This window comes from Phodopus roborovskii, unplaced genomic scaffold (assembly GCF_943737965.1).
Source record: "Phodopus roborovskii unplaced genomic scaffold, PHOROB, whole genome shotgun sequence".
NCBI classification, from domain to species: domain Eukaryota; kingdom Metazoa; phylum Chordata; class Mammalia; order Rodentia; family Cricetidae; genus Phodopus; species Phodopus roborovskii.
This window is the reverse complement of record NW_026125562.1, coordinates 2,299,471-2,317,516: the sequence shown is the minus strand read 5'-3', so window position 1 is coordinate 2,317,516 and position 18,046 is coordinate 2,299,471. Positions and strand designations below refer to the sequence as shown.

Genomic DNA, 18,046 nt, shown 5'->3' with positions numbered 1-18,046 from the left:
GCATTTTGTAACAAAAAAGTTTTATGTGGGTCCTTGGTTTTGAGGACTGGAAAATCCTAAATAAATGTAGGGCTACACTGAAAGAACTCAATGCCTCTACAACACGTGCAGAATATAGTAGGCCAATAGCTGTGTGTGGAAGGGATAAAGTATAACAGGTGACCTGGCAGGCCAGACATGCTTGTGTACACTTGTAATCCTGAGCCCAAGAGAACCAGAGGCAGGAGGATTGCCATGAGTTTGAGGCAATCCGTATTCCAGGTGATTCTTGATATATTTTTTCAAGTTAGAAATTTATTCTAAATAATTTTAGAATTATAGAAGGGTGATATTTCAGATCATAGTACCCCTGAACTGTCCTACATGGTGCTTGTGTCAGAGTTCTGGATTGGGGGTGACTTGTGAGGGCACCTAACTTTAATGGGAATTTCAGTAATGAATTGCTCTCACTGTGGGGTTGGAGAACGGGAACTAGCACACAGCTTATACATTAGAACAATGGGCCACTTTCTAGCTTCCTAGATTTACTACTATAAATTGCCTTTTCTTGGCAGTTTTGTTGCTTGACTCCCATTGAAAAATATTATCCTATAAAACAGTGCATTGAGTTTTAAAAAGCAATTTGAAAAAGGATATGTGTGTCTGCTTTGTATTTTACTATTTTATGGACATTTTCAGCACTTTGAGTTGTGGCCTAGCATACCATATCATTCTTCTTTGCAATTCCTGTGTTCAGCAGTTGTCCTTGAACCCAGACAGTTTGGAGAAGTAATGTCACTTAGCACATGTCTTATATTTCTGTTACAGATAGAAATGTTTAGTATTGCAAGTTTTTAAACATTATATGTCTGCTAAGTCTTCCAGGACAGAACTCTATTTCAGGATAGTATTAAATATGCATATTGGAAGCATTTTCTTAAAAACAAATTTGAGTTTTGAATCAGTCATTATTTGTCAGGAGTACTAAAATAGCCAAATTTGGTATGATAATCTGAGCATTGTGCTTCTGTGAATTACTAAATCCCAGTTCTTTGTATGTATGAGTAACTTTCCAGGGAGTGTGGCTTTCTAGGGGCAATGACACTTGCTGACTTTTTGTTTCTTCTTGTAACTGAGTACATTGATTCATGAAATAAAAAAGAAGGAAAGGGAAAACAAGCAAGCATCCTCTGCTGGTTTTAAAGAACCATCTGTTAAGAAATGTCTAAGTTGGACATGGTAGCATATGCTTTTAGTCCCACCCAGCATTTGAAGAGGCAGAGGCAGGCAGATCTCTATGAGTTTGAGGCCAGTCTGTACTTTATAGTGAGCTCCAGGACAGCCAGAGCTATACAAAGCCAAGCTGAGTGGTGGAAGACATATGTGGACCGCTAGTGATTGCTGAGCTAAGTCAGACTCTGGGTATTGGAATGTGTGAAGCACTGGAAGGCTGGGCTTTTGTGTCTGCTGTACAGCTTTAGGGGGAGCTCTTTAAGTTGTTATTGCATGATTTACAAGGTCATGTCTCTGTCTCTCCTGGCTCATCCCTCTGGAGGGCTAGGGCATTATGTAGATTGCACTTCAAATCTAATTCAAATCTAATTCCTTATCAATATAACTTACAGATCTTGAAGTACAGTGGAACACAGTAGCTTTTACCTTTTTTCTTCCAAATATCTATGCAATTGAAATAAAACATTTGAGAAAGGTCTAAAAGAAAGTATTAGAATTCATATGGAAACCATTTTAATTTTAATTGCTCATTTTGACACCTAGATACCAAGAGATGATTTCAGTGGGTTTAAAATAGTTCCTTTTGGGGTGATGAGCACTAGGAGATAAAGTTCACTGTGGTTATGTCAGGGTTGTTGAATTTCACTCCTGGCTATTAACCCTAGCACCCCAGAGGAGAAGAGAAAGATCTTTGTGAGTTTGAGACCATCCTCATTTACATAGCAAGTTCCAGTACAATCAGACCTACACAGTGGGACCTTATCACAAAAACAAAACAAAACAATAAAAACAGCAACAACATTGTTTTCCATGCTTTATCCACATTTGAAGTATTGGCACTTTAACGATAATGAAAATTCTAACAAATATTTTAAAGTATAATTTTGCATTTATAGATAATAAATAATTTCTAGTAAGAAATAGGTTATTATATCAATTTTCATATCCTATACTTGTGCCAGACAACCATCCCCTTAGTTTTCTGTAACATAGTTTTACATTTACTTCATTTACCATACTGAAATTTGACTATGGAAAAATTAAGTGAAGAATGTTGGAAGAAATGTTTTCTAATTTTCTAATACTTCAGTTATATTTTTCTCTATTTCAGAAACAGATATGTTTGTTTCTTCTTTTCTCCTCTTTCTTCTTTTGCTTCTCTTTCTTGTAAAGGAGTGACCACCAAATCCAGAAAAGACAAATAAGCAGGCAGAATTTGTATCAGATAACTTGTTTTCTAACACATGGTAATGGCTGGACATATAGAATATGAAATAAAATAACTTTTAAAGAAATTCAGCATTTCCATAATGGAATGCAAAGCTGTTGTTTTAACTTTGGCATGGTGGCTGCACCCTAATCTGTTGCTATCTCAGCCAGAAATTGCCACTCTGCAGTTACTGGCCTGTTTATGTAGTGATGGCCTGCCTGTTCCCACAGACACTGGTCCTGTTGCTGCCTCTAAAAGTAGCTTTAACTAAATCTCTATCATTCTAATTATGAGTAAAGCTTGAGATTCAAAGGCTGGGATGAAAACCTGGGAGCTCAGAGAGGCTGAATAGCAACTAACTAACCCTCTGTCCTGATTGAAGTCCATGGAAGACCTGTGCTTCTACTTGGCCAAACCAGAAAATCTGTACCACGCCAAACCCCACCCTACTAGCTTAGGGTTCACAGTGTGATAGAATATTCCCTAGCATTTCCCCCTTTTGTCTAAATAAAAAGTAAAGTTTTTAACTCTACACAGTAAAACCATATACTAGAGGAAAAAATTATCAGGTATCTTCTGAATAAAGGGAAGGTTTTAACTTCAACACAGTAAAACTATATATAACAAGAACAATGATCAATTAAGGGTTATATTCACAATGTTCAGTCCATTTGCATTTAGGAAATTTAGAGAAAACACTCCATTATCTGTCTTATCTTGGTGAGTTCAAAGTTGTGTACCTAATTTATTTTTTATCATAACTTGTATTATTGTCTTAGACCTCTTAGATAAGCAGCTTTAGCTTTTATATTTATCAACCTTATACACTTTACATCTCTTACCTTAGTTTCTTCTGAATTTTTTAACAAGAAAAATTTCAACAACACTATAGACCCTAGAAGGATATAGTATTACCCGAGTAAACAGGAATTGCAGAGCAAAGCAACTTCCAAAACAATAGAAATGACAGAAACAACTGGCTGCCTGGACAGTCACCCAAGATTTCTCTGCAACATTAGGGCATTCATCTTCAGCTAAGGTCCGATAATATCTGACAAACTTTTATTTTTTTTATTTTTATTTTATTTATTTATTTATTTTTTGTGAGACGGAATTTTAAGGGACTGTCTCACCTTGTATTGACAAAGTTCAGCAGTCTTTTTCTTTTGTGTCCCAATTGTATAATATACTGTCATCAGCCAAGGCTAGGGCAATTTCTTGTCCAAATGGCTAGTTTTGCCACAGTGAAAGCTAACTCCATATAGAGGTTCTTCAATGCCCATCATCTTTTCATGAAGTATATTGGTGCTGCCAGGAGCAGACATGTATCACTCTCATGAAAAGCCTTAGGTTATTAAACATCTTAAATGCCAGGTCTCTGAATTATTTGAATATTACCTTGTAAGGAGTATGGGTTTTTTCCTCCCGCCGCCAGTCTTGTCCTGCCGCCGCGCCAGCCCCAAATAATACACAGAGACTCTGTATTAGATATTATACTGTTGGCCAGTTTCTACTTTCTTATCGGTTAGCTCTGTCTTAAGTATTAACCCATTTGTGTTAATCTATGTATTTCCATGTGGTCTTCTTACCGGGAGCCGGCTGCCGCATACAGCTCTCTCCAGACTTTCCATCTTTGCCCCTCCTTCCTACTTCCTCTTTCTCCTTGTCTCCTAGTCCCTCCTATCTTTCTTTCCTATTGGCTAACAGTGCTTTATTTATTAACCAGTATGAGAAACATATACAGAATGACATCTCCCATCATTACCTGTCTATTTAAAATACATCTGTTTAACCTTGAAAACATACCTAACATGACTACACATTTGATTGTTATATGTGACCAGCTATTAACCTGCATTAGAATCTAAGGTATCTGCGTCACCTGGTGGCTGTTTATATCTGCTAATTTTTTCTTTCCCATTATACTGAAAGACTCAACAACTTATTCAGATATTTATAACTGGGTATAGCCTGGTCTGCTACTTTAGAGTATTTCTGCCCCATAATTCAAATTGTTGTCATTGTCTGTGGGAGAATTCTAAAAGATCATCCTTATATAGAATGCTTTTGACTTTTACATAGTACTTGTTTTTGTAGGAATGTAATACATGAGGTAATCAAAAGAAAAGAGGTAGCTAGTGAGATTGCTCAGTGGTTAAAGGCACCTGCTACCAAGCCTAATGACCTGACTTCAGTCTCCTGAAACCACATGATGGAAATAGAGAACTCATAAGCTGTCCTCTGACCTCCACATATATACTTTGGCATGTGTGTGCCCACACATATACACAGGAAATAAATGAATGTTTAAAAAAGCAATAATATAAATAAAAAGAAGTAATATTAGACCACAGTATATACTATGGAGTTGAAGTCAGTGTACAGTAGGTTCAGTACACAGTAGGTTCACCCAGCTTCTCTGCTGAAGGAATTTGTTTACTTACAATATGTAAAGGTTTTCATATAAGTACTTTGAGTATACATACTATCATGGCAGACAATTAAAGGGTGTGGCTAACCTAATAGTTTAGGCACAAGTTATCTTAGTGACTTTATCTGTATACATATGATTTCCCATACAGAAGTTTTGTTCCATTCCTAGACTGATTGTGGGAAGATGAAGCTGAGTTTTCTCTGACTGAGCCAAGGAGTGTTGGGTGTGTCCAGTGTCGAAGGTCCATCTTCAAAGATTGTTGGAAAGTGCCTCGGGCCAGCTTTGGAAGAAAGGGGCAGTGCTTGCTTGCTTCCTCCCTCCCTCCCTCCCTCCCTCCCTCCCTCCCTCCCTCCCTCCCTCCCTCCCTTCCTCCTTCCCTCCCTTCCTTTTTTCCAGTTAAAACATCCCATCGAAGGTTGAGATGACTTGAACTACAAATTAAAAACAAATACATATCAGAGAAAATGTGGCCAGCTCTTCCCCATTTAGTGCAGGGGAGTTATGTACTGCCTCCTCTCAGTGCTGCAGCCTAAGCAATGAGCTACTTTTCTACATCCTCTGAGAGGATTATTTTCTCTGATCCAGTTCTTGGTAAATACTCAGACCCTAAAGGAAATTCAGATTATCCTGGATTAGTCACTTATAGTCAGAGCGGCTAGTGACTAAAAAGTGTTCTTTGCTCATTGGAAAATATCTGAGACTCAGAAAAAGAAGCCTTTTGGGGATACATCTCCCTGAGGATTTAAAGGTCACAGGTGACAGTTTTAAAACCACAGATATTGTCATGCTGTTTCAAAAATATCTTTATATGCAATTCAGTGACAGTTGCTTAAAAAGGGAAAAATCAAAGTTGTGGAATGAGAAGGGACCTCAGAGTGCAGTTAGTAAAAGTAAAGGCTAATCTTCAGCTTTTATGTGTCACAATCCAAGAGAATTTAAAAAAGCTGATTAAATGTAATATGTAAAGTTGAAAGTAAGAGTTGATGTGATTAGGTCTGGCCCTGAGCCAATGCTGCCACTAAGAAAAGGGGGAAAAAAAAGGAGAAAATAGCTGTGGATCAATCAAGTTTCCACAGAATCCTGTTTGCTAGTGATGCCCGCTGAACTGATGAGAGTTCAAGTGACATTCATGGGTGGGGAAATAGGCAATAAATAAGTCCTGCATGGAGGGGTAGTTGCCTCCTCTCCACAGGGCTGAGCACCACATTCTCCAGTCTCTGTAGCCCTCCTCTGGTTCTACTGCAAAGGGCAGAGTAAATTTGGAGGGGTGAGTTCATACTATGGGTCTCTCTCTCTCTCTCTCTCTCTCTCTCTCTCTCTGTGTGTGTGTGTGTGTGTGTGTGTGTGTGTGTGTGTGTGTGCATAGTGGAGGGCAGAGATCAGTGTCAAATGCCTTCCTCAATTACTGTCCAACTTAGTATTTGAGGTGTTTGAGGCAGTGTTCCTTGATAAACCTGTAGCCTGCCATTTTGGCAAAGCTGGCTGGTTGTGGGCTCCTGTGATCTTCCTGATTCTGTCCCACTGACAATGTTAGTGTTACAGATGTTTGCATCTGCACCCAGTTTTTAATGTGTGCTTAGGCATGGCTGGGTATTTGAACTCAGGTTCTCATGTTTGCTCCTAAACCACCTCACCCACTGAGCTATCTCCTTGGCCTCACACTATGCACTGGCTGTCACATTCACCTAGTGTCTTCAGCCCATTCCCTTTGTCACTGAAGACATGGTTTCCTTTCCCATCATGATCCCAGTCCTCTGAAGGCCTCTTCTAGACCCCTCTTCTCTAGGACAGCAGCCCTCAGCCACTGTACTCAAGATAGAGCTGGCATGACTTGAGATGAAAGGTAACTACAGTTTGCATGTGGGATGTTGAAGATTGATTATGGAAAAACAACAATGTGAAATGGCTCGAGTTTCATAGTGATGGCATGTTGAAACGCCATTTTGTTAGGAGTAGTTTTCCTGTCAGACTGGTCCCACCACTGCACCAGCCCCAAATAACACACAGAGACGCTGTATTTGATATAATGCTGTTGGCCAGTTATTAGTGTTTTGTGTTGGCTAGCTCTGTCTTAAATATTAACCCGTTTCTATTAATCTAAATATTTCTATGTGGTCTTGTCTTATCTTATGGGAGAGAAGGCCCGGTGTTCTACTCTCTCCCTCCTCCATGTTGAATCTCCTCCCTACTTCTGTCCACCTAGTCTCCTAGTCCCACCTATCTTGCTTTCCTATTGGCCAACAGTGCTTTATTCATTAACCAATAAGAGAAACATTTACAGAATGATATCTCCCACCAGAATAAATATATGCAAGCATCAATCTTTAATGTTTTTCTAATGAAGCTTTTTACAAATATTAAGTTATGAGTGTGCCTTACATGTTTGTGCTGATTTAGTTTTTGGTGGGGAAGCCACATAATAGTGAGTTAGTTTATGTGCATTTTAACTGTTCAGGCATATATGAAAATGAAAACTTTCATGCAGGTTATAAAATGACCAGTGTTGGGAAGCTAGCTAGAGGGTGGCTGTCACTTTTTTCTTCTCTTCATGGTCATCATTTCTGCAGAATTTGGCTCTTGATTCCCCTAGGTGACCTGAGGCTGAGACAAGGTAAGGTATCTCCAGGTACTAATCAATGCCACCATCTTCTCCACTGTGAGACCCCATACTCCAGTATTGCCTTTCTTTTCTTGGCATTCTCCATGTCTTTCTTTAAGGTGACCATAGTCATTGGCCACCCTTAGGAATCAGTGTCCTTCCTTGCCAGTTGCATGACTTTGAAAAGTGAATTGGCTTTGGAGAATTTGTTGGTTTCTCTACTTGTATGATGTGTGGGCAGCTCTGAACATGTATTAAAATTTCCAAGTCCCGTTAGGCACACAGAACTTCCTCATTTTCTGTCAGCTCATATCAACACTGTGACCTATATTAAAGGGTCTCAACATTAGGAAGGTTGAGAACCCTGCTCTAAAGGTAGGATTCTGGGACCAGACTGGAGCACAGCATGCTCCAAGTAGAGGGTGAATATAATGAGAGAGAAACTAGAAGGCAGTTTATTACAGCACCTGAAAGGAGACAGTGGGCCTATAGCAAGGTAGAGGCACAGGGAGAGAGGAGGGGGCTGCATCTGAGGGGAGTTCAATGGACAGGCTGACAAGGCTTATCTCTGGGGCAGGCTTCTAAAAATCATTTGATTATACTGCTCTGGGTGAGAGAGAGACAGCGGTGGGGTTTAGGGGGTCATTGAGACAGGAAGCAGTTCTAAGGGAATGATGCTCTTCTTTGGAGGTCTTCCAAGGTAGAGGAGCAAGGCTGGCAGAGGGTAGGACCATAGTAGCACCGGATGTGCATCCTGAGACAAGTGTATATTCAGATTACTTTATTTTACCTTCATTACAGGCTTGGGTCCCAGACAATGTTTTCCCTGAAATGTCACATATGAAAGGAAACCTAGTCATAGTGTCCCATATTAACCTAGTCAGTGGGAGTTAGAGGTTGAACTTGAAATCAGAAAATCTTACCCCAGTCTGCTTATGTAACAACTTAGCACACTCTGTTCCTGGATGAGGTCGTTACCCTTGATATTTCAGTTATGGTGGTTCAAAAAAATGTATATTTGTAGCCATCACTGAGTTCAGCACATGTTGTAAATTTGACCCATGTAATAATCTACACACACACACACACACACACACACACACACACACACACACACACACGATTCTTCAGAAAAATGGAAACTCATTTGCTTCTTCTATCTCCCCCTGGCTATATTTCAGTGCTTGGCCCATGGAGATGGTGCTAGGAGCATTTTTAAAAATGGCACTCTGTAGGCAAAAATGACAAAGCAACAGCCAGTGTTCAAGGAAATCTCTGAAACATGTGGCTGGAAGTGACGCTGGGCTGCAGCCTATCCTAATGGGGTAATTTACTGTATGAAATTAGAACTGCAAGGAAAATTAATATAATGAGTTCTCTTGATTTCCTAGGAGACTGAAGGTGAAATATATTGCTAGTCTGCACCTCTCCATCTGGCTGGGTTTAGAACTTGGCCTTCCTGTCAAGAATCTGGAGTTAAGGGCTTCTGGGTGATAGACCAATTGTTCTCTCAGTTGCCTTTGCACCATAGCTGACCTTTCTTCCTGCTTGTCTGGCTCATAGACCAATACCCTGAAGCTATTCCCCCTTACCTCTTTTTAGACTGCATTTGTCTCTACTCTGTAAGGCATTCACTCTGTGCCTGTGGGAGCCTTGGTGCTGCACCTGGGTCTCCAGCCACAGCTGCTCACTTGATCTGTGCTGCTGTCAAGCTACAGTGCCCTCCTGAACCACTAAGCTAGTTTTTGCACTCATTGCTCAAGCCTGAAGTCTCTGATTGCCTCTACACAGCCCACCCCTCCATAAAAATGACTGTCCCAGGAATTCTTATAGAACAAAGCTATTGGGTCAGAGAGTAGGTTGAGGGCAAACTTTAGGATAATCAGGAAGGTACATTCACAAGCAGTATTTTTTTTTTTTCTGATATGCATGTTGGGCCCCATAGTTTCTTTCAGTTATTCTCTGTGGCTGTGGCTTCCTTAACTCAAAACCATCCAAGGGGCTGTAGCAATGCTCCTGGGTAGATGGCTTGCTTCAGTTGCAAGTCACAGCAGTGACACTAATGTGCCAGATTAGGGAAGAGTGGGATCTTGTCAGGAGTCTCTTGAAGAGAATAGTTAGAAAATGGGAAGTTTGTCCATTATTCAGCATTGCATTTTGCTTTATGTAATAACTTTTAAACTGACAGAGTGGTAAAACAGTTCTAATCAAAGAAAGGTCATTGTCAGATGGAAAAAGTGGTACCCTGTATGCTTTTTGCTGGCTCTACGGTTGAGGAGCTTGGTGATCTAATATTAATTTTTATTGGGAGTTCCTTCTTCACTTATTTATTATTTCTCTGCTTATGCCAGGCTAGCTCTTTACACACACCAACCAGTGGGATCCAGGATCTTCTTGGTGATTTTTGCAAGGCAAATACTACTTGTTCAGGAGGACCCTAAGAGAGACATACATGGTTTCCTGGGGAAGGGGAAAGAGACAAGTTCTAATGAGCAAATTGGGAGCATGAGGGAGCAGGAAGATTGAGTTAGGGAAAGAAAACAGCAGCGAAAGAAAAGTGATACCATAATAGAGGGAGGGAGCCATTATAGGTTTAAAGAGAAAACTGGCATTGGGAAATGTCCAGAGACCTACAAAGATGATCTCAACTAACAGTCTAAGTAATAGTGGAGAGGCTACCTTAAATGTCCTTCCCTGATAGTGAGATTAATGACTACCTTATATGCCATCCTAGAGCCCTCATCCAGTAGCTGATGGAAACAGAAGCAAACACCCATAGCTAAACACTGAACCAAACTCCTGGAATCCAGTTGCAGAGAGGGAGGAGTGAGTGATGAGCAAAGGGGTCAAGACCATGCTGGAGAAACCCACAGAAACAGCTGACCTGAACAAGGGGGAGCTCATGAACTCCAGTCTGATAGCTGGGAAACTAGTATAGGACCAAACCCCTAAACATGGATTTCAATTAGGAGGACTGGGCAGTTTATAGGACTACTGGTAGTGGGTCAGTATTTATCCCTAGTGTACGAATGGGCTTTTGGAGCCCATTCCACATAGATGGGTACTCTCTCAGCCTAGACACATGGGGGAGGGCCTAGGCCCTGCTCCAAATGATATGACAGACATTGAAGATCCCCCATGGAAGTCCTCACCCTCCCTGGGGAGCTAAAGGGGGCGGGATGGGGGTTGGAAGGGGGATGGGGAGGAGGAGAGGGCGAGGGAACTGGCATTGACATAGAAAAGAAGCTTGTTTCAAATTTAAATGAAAAAAATTTACTTGTTCACTTATTCGGGCAGTGGCTAGTTGAGCAGAATGGATTTGGGTCTGCTGCCCTGAAGGTATTTCCTGTTGGAGAGCAGACCAACTATCGCTGGAATATCTTGTTGCATTCTCACACACCCTTCAGGAGTGTCTAAGGTTGTGTAAGCAGTTTGAAGAGCGCTCCTCATCCCTTCCCTCATGTGCATGCACCCTCTTTGCCTTCCTTCTAGCAGAGCCTGCATGTAGTTAAACATACATTTGGCACAGATGTGACCGCTGCCTTTGTAGCAGACTGTTATAACCACTTACTGATGGGAAGATGGCAAAACCATTAGATTAGTTACATATGCTGGCATGTCACACAGCATTAAAATGAAGAAAGTACATCTGTGCAGTGATGGCATGGCTTTGATTGACTGTTAGTGACAAAGCATGGCTCTGAATGTTTTAGAAAACTCTTAGGAAGATTCGAAAACCAGCTTTAAAAATAATTCCTTCTGTTTTTGAGGCAGGCAGGACCACATATACACATACACTGTCTTAGAATTCGCCATGTGTCAGGTTGTTCTTGAAGTTGTAATAATCCTCCTGCCTCAGTTTCCTAAGTGTTAGGATCATAGACATGAGCCATCACACCAGGCTAGGAGCCAGGAACTCATTTATTAGAAGACTAAGAAAAAAGGAAAGAGAAAAAAAGGGTGCAAGAATTACAGTAGATTCTTAGCCATGGTCTCCTATGGAAGACCTCAGAGAACTGGAGGACAAAAAGTTTCATATATTAATATTTTAACTTGAAAAGAAATCTTGATTCTTTTGAAAAATTTGAAAGCTGATTATGAAAACTTTAAATAAAGTGATAAATGTCAAGGCACAATTATAGCCATGGTCTCAGAGAGGATTCATAATTTCCAGGTGTGGGGTGGGGGAAGGCACCTTGGAGGAGCCAGCATCCTTGCAGAGTTCTGGATACGCCTGATCAAAGCTATGGGACTTTGAATTATGCTTTCCAGTTGATGCATGTGAAGGGACACTCCTGCATCACCCAGGCTCCTCTTCCCTCATGAGCTGTCACAGTGCTCAGCTACAGCTCCCAAGGACATTACAGTGCTCAGCCATGGCTCCCAAGGACATTGCAGTGCTCAGTCATGGCTCCCAAGGACATCACAATGCATTACAGTACATCACAGTGTATCTCACATCTTATGGTCCCACTGTGGCTATCTTAGAGTACTCTTGAACCATTGAGAAAATCCTTGTTTGACTTTAGACTTCTTGTCTGCTCCCATGATTTCCTGTCCCCCCTGTCCAGTCACTTTCTTATTCTCTTTCTCTAATGCTATTAGCCCTGTTCTCTCCTTTCCCAAAAATTTTCCCAATGATCCTATTGCTTCTATGATGTAATTTCCAATTAGAGTGGGAATGAGAAGCCTTGCTCACTTCTCTTACCTCCCTCACATAGTAGGTATAATTTATGTTACCCCAGTTATAACCTCGACTTCTCTTCAAATGCATTTTCTTACCCATGGGGCTGGAGGATGTGGGTACAGAAAGGAAATCTAGAATGTGAAGTCAGTATAGCTTATTGTTACAACATTCTTGCTACCTCACCCTCCTTTCTGCGAATTGATGTCCACAATTTGTCATTTTGAAGTAACCATTTAAAATCAACGTATTTCATGGAACCTAGGCATTTTAGTTTTCTTCCAGAAATACTCTTGACTGTATGCTTCAGAGGGCAGGTCAGAGAATCCACCCAGGGGACTTGAGGATTTGTATACTTGCCTGCTTTCAATCTGTAAACATTGTCGTAGAATAGACATTGTTCTAAAAGCAGCACATCGACTAAACAGCCTTTATTATGTGTAGTAGGATAGACATAAAAATGAAGGTTCTCATGGCAACTCATTGTAAGATCACCTCACAATCTTTATATTTCCCTGTCCCATGACTTTGTATCTTGTAATCTTCTAGTATTGAATAGTAATGAATAGCCTTCCTCAAATCATAGGAATTGCTCAGCTAAATTTACAGTGTGCTTAAAGGCAGGAGTAAGGTAATAGACTATCGTCTGGCTCCCTCTGGTGGCAGATACGTACATGACCAATCATGCTGTCCATTTTCTTATGTTGTTTTGCTTATAGTTCCAATTTTCCCTCTTCAGTGAGGGGGAAGGCACATGGTTGGGAAAAGACTGTAATTGTCCTGAGTGCTGGCAGATAACAGTCAGAAAGTGTTAGTTATTATACTTATTATACAAATCTATAGTTATTATACAAAATACCTTCAAGGACAAAATAAATTGCCATTAAATGCTTATTAAAATAGCAGTAATAATATATTATTGCTGTGTTGTTTTCCTTGATAAGTGGGAATTGAGACCACAGAATACAATATAATAACTAACAGGGCATTCTCTTTGTTTCTGTACATTGGCACATCCCAATAAAGTGTGTCGAAAACTCAACACCAGTTAATCAAGGGCCTGAATATCACTTTTCAGATTATTCCAGAAGTATTTTCCAAAACTAGACTTTTCCACATAGAAACTCGTGGTTTTGGCATTTTCATATTTCAGTTCTTTTTTTCCCCTAGTGTCTCAGGAGGAGGCAGGGTTAGATGTAGAATTTGGTGGTCAGTAGCTCATAGCTCCACCCCCCTAGTCTCTAGGTCTCTTGCTTCATTTTCCTCTGTCCCTTCTCTATTTTGTTAAAAAAAATTGAAACAAACTTTTTGTTTATTTCTAAGTTAACAAAACTATATACATGCTATGTATAGCATGATGTTTTGATCTGTATATGCACTGGGAGAATGCTTACATAGAATTGATCTATAGAATTATATGCATTTTATTTTTTTATTGAGAGCATGCCATATCTATTCTTTTAAAAATTTTCATGGATCCAGGACAACAGGACATTGCTATTTATAGTCAATGCACAATTACAATTTTCTGTGTAGTTAATTTTATTTTCTGTAATAAAACTTGACAAGCATTTGATGAACATTCTCATTTTTTTTCAATAATGTGGTGCAGCATTTAATTAGCTGTTTTTAATCTGTGCCTCATAGAGGCTAGCAAAGGTGAATTTACCTGAAAATGAGTGTACAGGGCTCTTCATAAGCTCACTGCTGAGCCAGGTGTTTGAGGCCCCACCCATCGGGCCGGTCCCCTTTAGAGGCTTCCTCTGAGGGCTGGAGACTGTTCCTCTCATTTCTGTCTTGTAGCTGAGGATTTTTAGATGATAACTAGATGATGTCAGTCAAGACGGCATGTTTTCCTCATTCCCCTCTTCCTCAAAATAAATTACACAGCAGAACCTCCTTTGCTGTATTTAATTTTGAGAGCTTGAGTAATTATGTTTATCATAATAATGGAATCAATAAGGAAAATGCATTCTAGATCACTAGTTTCCTTCGTCAAGTTTCTGACAAGGGTGGTTTTAGGTACAAATGATGGAAAGAGGAGTAAAGTTACTAGGTACAGATGCCAAAATGTCAGCACAGCACACTTGGGCTTAGGTGCTGAAGGTCTTCATAAGGAGTTTTTGAGATGTGTAATCAAAACTAATTTAGGACAAAAAATTCTTGAACATGCTCAGAATTAGAATAAAGCCATTTCCTCCAAGTTGGCAATTATAAAGAATTGATACCTTTTTAAACTTGTGTACAGACTGGGTTATTTAATCCTCACAGTACTCTAATGACCATTGGCTAGTATTTGAGGCCATATCTAGAGGAAGAAGCCAAAGCTAGTGAATTTAGGTGGTTGATTGAAGTTATCTTTGATGGATGGGAAACCCAGATTTGAATTCTTGTGGTCAGTTAAGAGCCGGCAATCTTGGCCACTTTGCTGCTTAGCAATACCTGCTGAGGTTGGAAATATTTGATATCAGTATGGCTCAAAGTACAACAGAAATTGTGATGAATGAACACTTAAAATTTGGCTAGTGTAGTCAAGGAAACCGAATTTATGCTTTTTACATTTTAACTTAAGCGGCCTCGCATATGTAGTGGAGTAATATGCTGGGGACGCTGATTTATGTGATTTTTTTTAAAGGTTTTTCAGTTTTAGGTACTAGATGTTCAGGTTAATGGTTAATGAGTTTAAATCCCTTTTTTTTTGGAAGGAGACTGTTGCTCATGTCTTATTAGTCTGATTTAAGTCACAAAATTAGAAGGAAAACAGGTATAACCCAGGTTGTTTAAGCTTTCCAGTCATGATTCTTTCCATTTGATGTTTTTGAGTCTATAAATTTATTTTTTTTCTAATCATTGTTAATTTTGAATGGGAAAACTGTTGCTTTTGAGAAAAGTGTTCAGCCTTGTTAAATACATGTTCATTGAACATTTTGCTCTTTTCTTTCTTTAGGTGATAGAAACGTTGTCTCGCTTATCCCGTACACCAATAGCGTTGGCCACAGGAATCAGGTAAGCTCATGCCTCCGTGGTTCCCGTCTCCCATGTAGTTCATTGCAATGGTTATTTCTTGATTTCTTGAATGGCTATTATTTGCAAAAGTCTTTGTGCTTGGTATAAAGTGCCACACACACATTTGAGATTTACTGAGCAATTAAGAACTTACTCATAGAATTGAATGAGGCACAATGGCTGCGCATTGTTCTTAGCTCCCTGGTGACTGCCACTGGTTATGACTCTTTTAAAAAATCTCTTCAGCATTTATATATGTATAATTCATTAAGACAAATGCAAATGTTTTAGTACATAAATATTTAAAAATATAGTGTATTTGGTTCCTGTAGAAGAGACTATAACAATAACTTTTATGGGTTTAAGGAAAAGTCACACAAGCATTAAATGATAGATGCAGAAGGATATGTGTTGAAGGTTGGGTAATACTTGAAAAACTTGGAAGTAGATTGTTTATCTCTACCATCTCCGTGCATTAGAATACAATACAGTTGGTAAGCATGGAAGTAGAGGTGTGTTAGTTGTTCAAGCTTTTCCTCTTTAAGAGACTGTACACTACTTAAGTTGGAGTGGTCAATAAAGAATTAAAGAAACAGGAAAAGAAGAAGATATTGCCAGGCTGCATGGAAATAGAAGTTTTATTTTGTATCATATGTCTTCAAGGCTTTGTGCTCTGGTCTCCATCCATGATAGGGCATTTTAAGCTTCTAGCAATGCCTTTTGGCTTCATTTTTCTGTGCCCAGGTTCTATCATATTCTGAGGGAGGAGATCCAAGTGTGTCTCATAGGAGTGTTTAACACTGTCTCAGCAGCTAAATTCCTGTGTACCACCACAGTGGTCTCAGGGAGGACACCCTGGAGATCCTTTCTCAGAAACGGACCATGAGTTTTATCAGTTTTCTATAAAAATAGATTGTCAGCTGGTTGATTCCGCAATTCCTTCTAATTTGCCCTTCAATAATGAATAATAATGTCTTGTGTATGTATGTATGGAGTAGATTTTAAAACAAGGATAGCTTCTTCCTACTTACTTTTGATTCAAAAAGGTGTCCTGTCAGAAGTATTTTTTCCTTTTGAAATTTTCTTGAAGATACCTTGTAGTTATAAAAGCCTGATAAAATGTGCCTCTGTTAAAAAAGAACAACCCTGAAAGCTTGGTTCCGTATGTCCTTTTACTTAAAAAAAAAAAAAAAATGTAGGACCCTTTACCACTTTAAGTATTAAATTAATTCATAATATATTAAATTAAAATTGTTTTAAATAATAAAAATATAATTAAAAAGTCTTTCAATGAAACTCTTTAGCCATTATCTAACATTTATTAATTTGAGTGCTCCTTTTTATAAACATGAAACATGTTTACTATCAAAGAGAGAACATTTGTCATTACAGTATAATTGCTATGGTGATTTTGTTATTCATACTTTTAAAGCATTATTTTGGTCATAAAAAGAAATGTTATGAGCCAAACAAAGATGTCAAATGATAGGAGTGGGGAAAATTAAAGCATGGCATTTTTAAGAGTGACTAAAACAATTCATCAGTCTCTTTGAAGTTAATTTCTCCAAAAATAAAAATAAAAAATACAACTTAAATACCCTAATGTCTGAACAAGAAAATTTGCCAGGGTCAAAAATCTTATGTATGATGTCTTTGTCTTCAAATAACCATTATCCTTACTAGCAAGCTGAGCCATGAAAGGTGATTTGCTGGCAGTCTTTGTTGGGTCAGATCTTATAGCCCTAGTGAGGGTGCTGAAGACACAAGGGCATGGACAAGGTTGTTTGTCTCCTAAACTGGGCACTGTGGCGGGTGTCATGGGGTGACCCTGCAGGTATGGGGCAGGTGGAAGATCAGGTAATCACATTACCATGTCCCCAGCTGCATGTGTCTGCAGGCCCTGGCTGTAATGCTGGAAATGATTTAGGGTAGCAGGTGTTGCAGTCTCCCCAGGGGAACCCCAGGCACAGCTGCTGGGCAAGCGCTTTTGGGGAAACTCTAGAAATCATTAAATATGATGACTTGTTTGAGTGGCAGCAAATTTTACTATCTAATTGGAGGTAAATGCTCATCCTGATTGCTCACTTGTCCATGTTTTTCATTCCTTCCCAGGCCCTTCCCCACAGAAGAAAGTATAAATGATGAAGACATCTACAAAGGCCTTCCTGACTTAATAGAGTATGTTGAAAATTTTCAGCAAAATTAAGCCACTGCCCAAATTTGTGCTTAGCATAGATATGAGCTATAATAAGTTCTCTGCAGGGTAAAAGTGATGTGATGATTAAGATATAATAAAAATTATCTTTAAAATGATGATGGGACGTTTCACAGGAAATACGCTCCAACTGGCTTTTAGTTCTTGCTCTGTGTTCCTATGAAGAGAAACTTACTGTTGAGAAGTAAAAACTGGACATTTCTCAAAGGCATAATAGAGAGGTAGATAAAACTGGGACTACACAATTAGGGAATAATAATAATTTAAAAAAAAGATATGAAGTTTACTTCTGGAGTTGTAGGGCAGAAAGTGTGTGCTTTGTTGTCAGCCCAAGGAAGGATGGATGCAGGCTGGAGTCATTCCATGAGGTATCAGTAGATGGTGCTTATGCTGAGCAGAGGATTGTATGGGCTTTGCTATTTAATAGTCAGGAAAGGCAGAAGGCCTTGCAGCTGATTATATTCTGCTGATTGAGTGACTTGTGCAGATTAAGAATAAACATAAAGCTTGATCCTATCCCCTCAAAGACCTTATGATATAGCTCAGGCATGTTTGCAAAGAATTCTAAGAGATGGATTATGCTCCAAGGGCAATTCTTGGAATCTGTGGAAATCCATTCTTTCATCTGTCCAACACTGAACATGTTGTGGCACTGACCATTTTATCTGCTGGTATTACCCGTCTTT

At 39.4% G+C, this 18,046-nt stretch overlaps 1 protein-coding gene across 3 annotated transcripts in view; it reads left to right on the top strand.

Annotated features, from left to right (window-relative positions):
* Vav3 (vav guanine nucleotide exchange factor 3) overlaps nt 1-18,046 on the top strand; it is a 328,799-nt gene that overhangs the window by 131,176 nt on the left and 179,577 nt on the right. For all 3 annotated transcript variants that reach the window (XM_051177693.1, XM_051177692.1, XM_051177691.1), the window contains exons 3-4: nt 15,087-15,145; nt 17,258-17,323. In XM_051177693.1, coding sequence (XP_051033650.1) covers nt 15,087-15,145; nt 17,258-17,323 — 125 coding nt within the window. The remainder of the gene's footprint in view (nt 1-15,086; nt 15,146-17,257; nt 17,324-18,046) is intronic.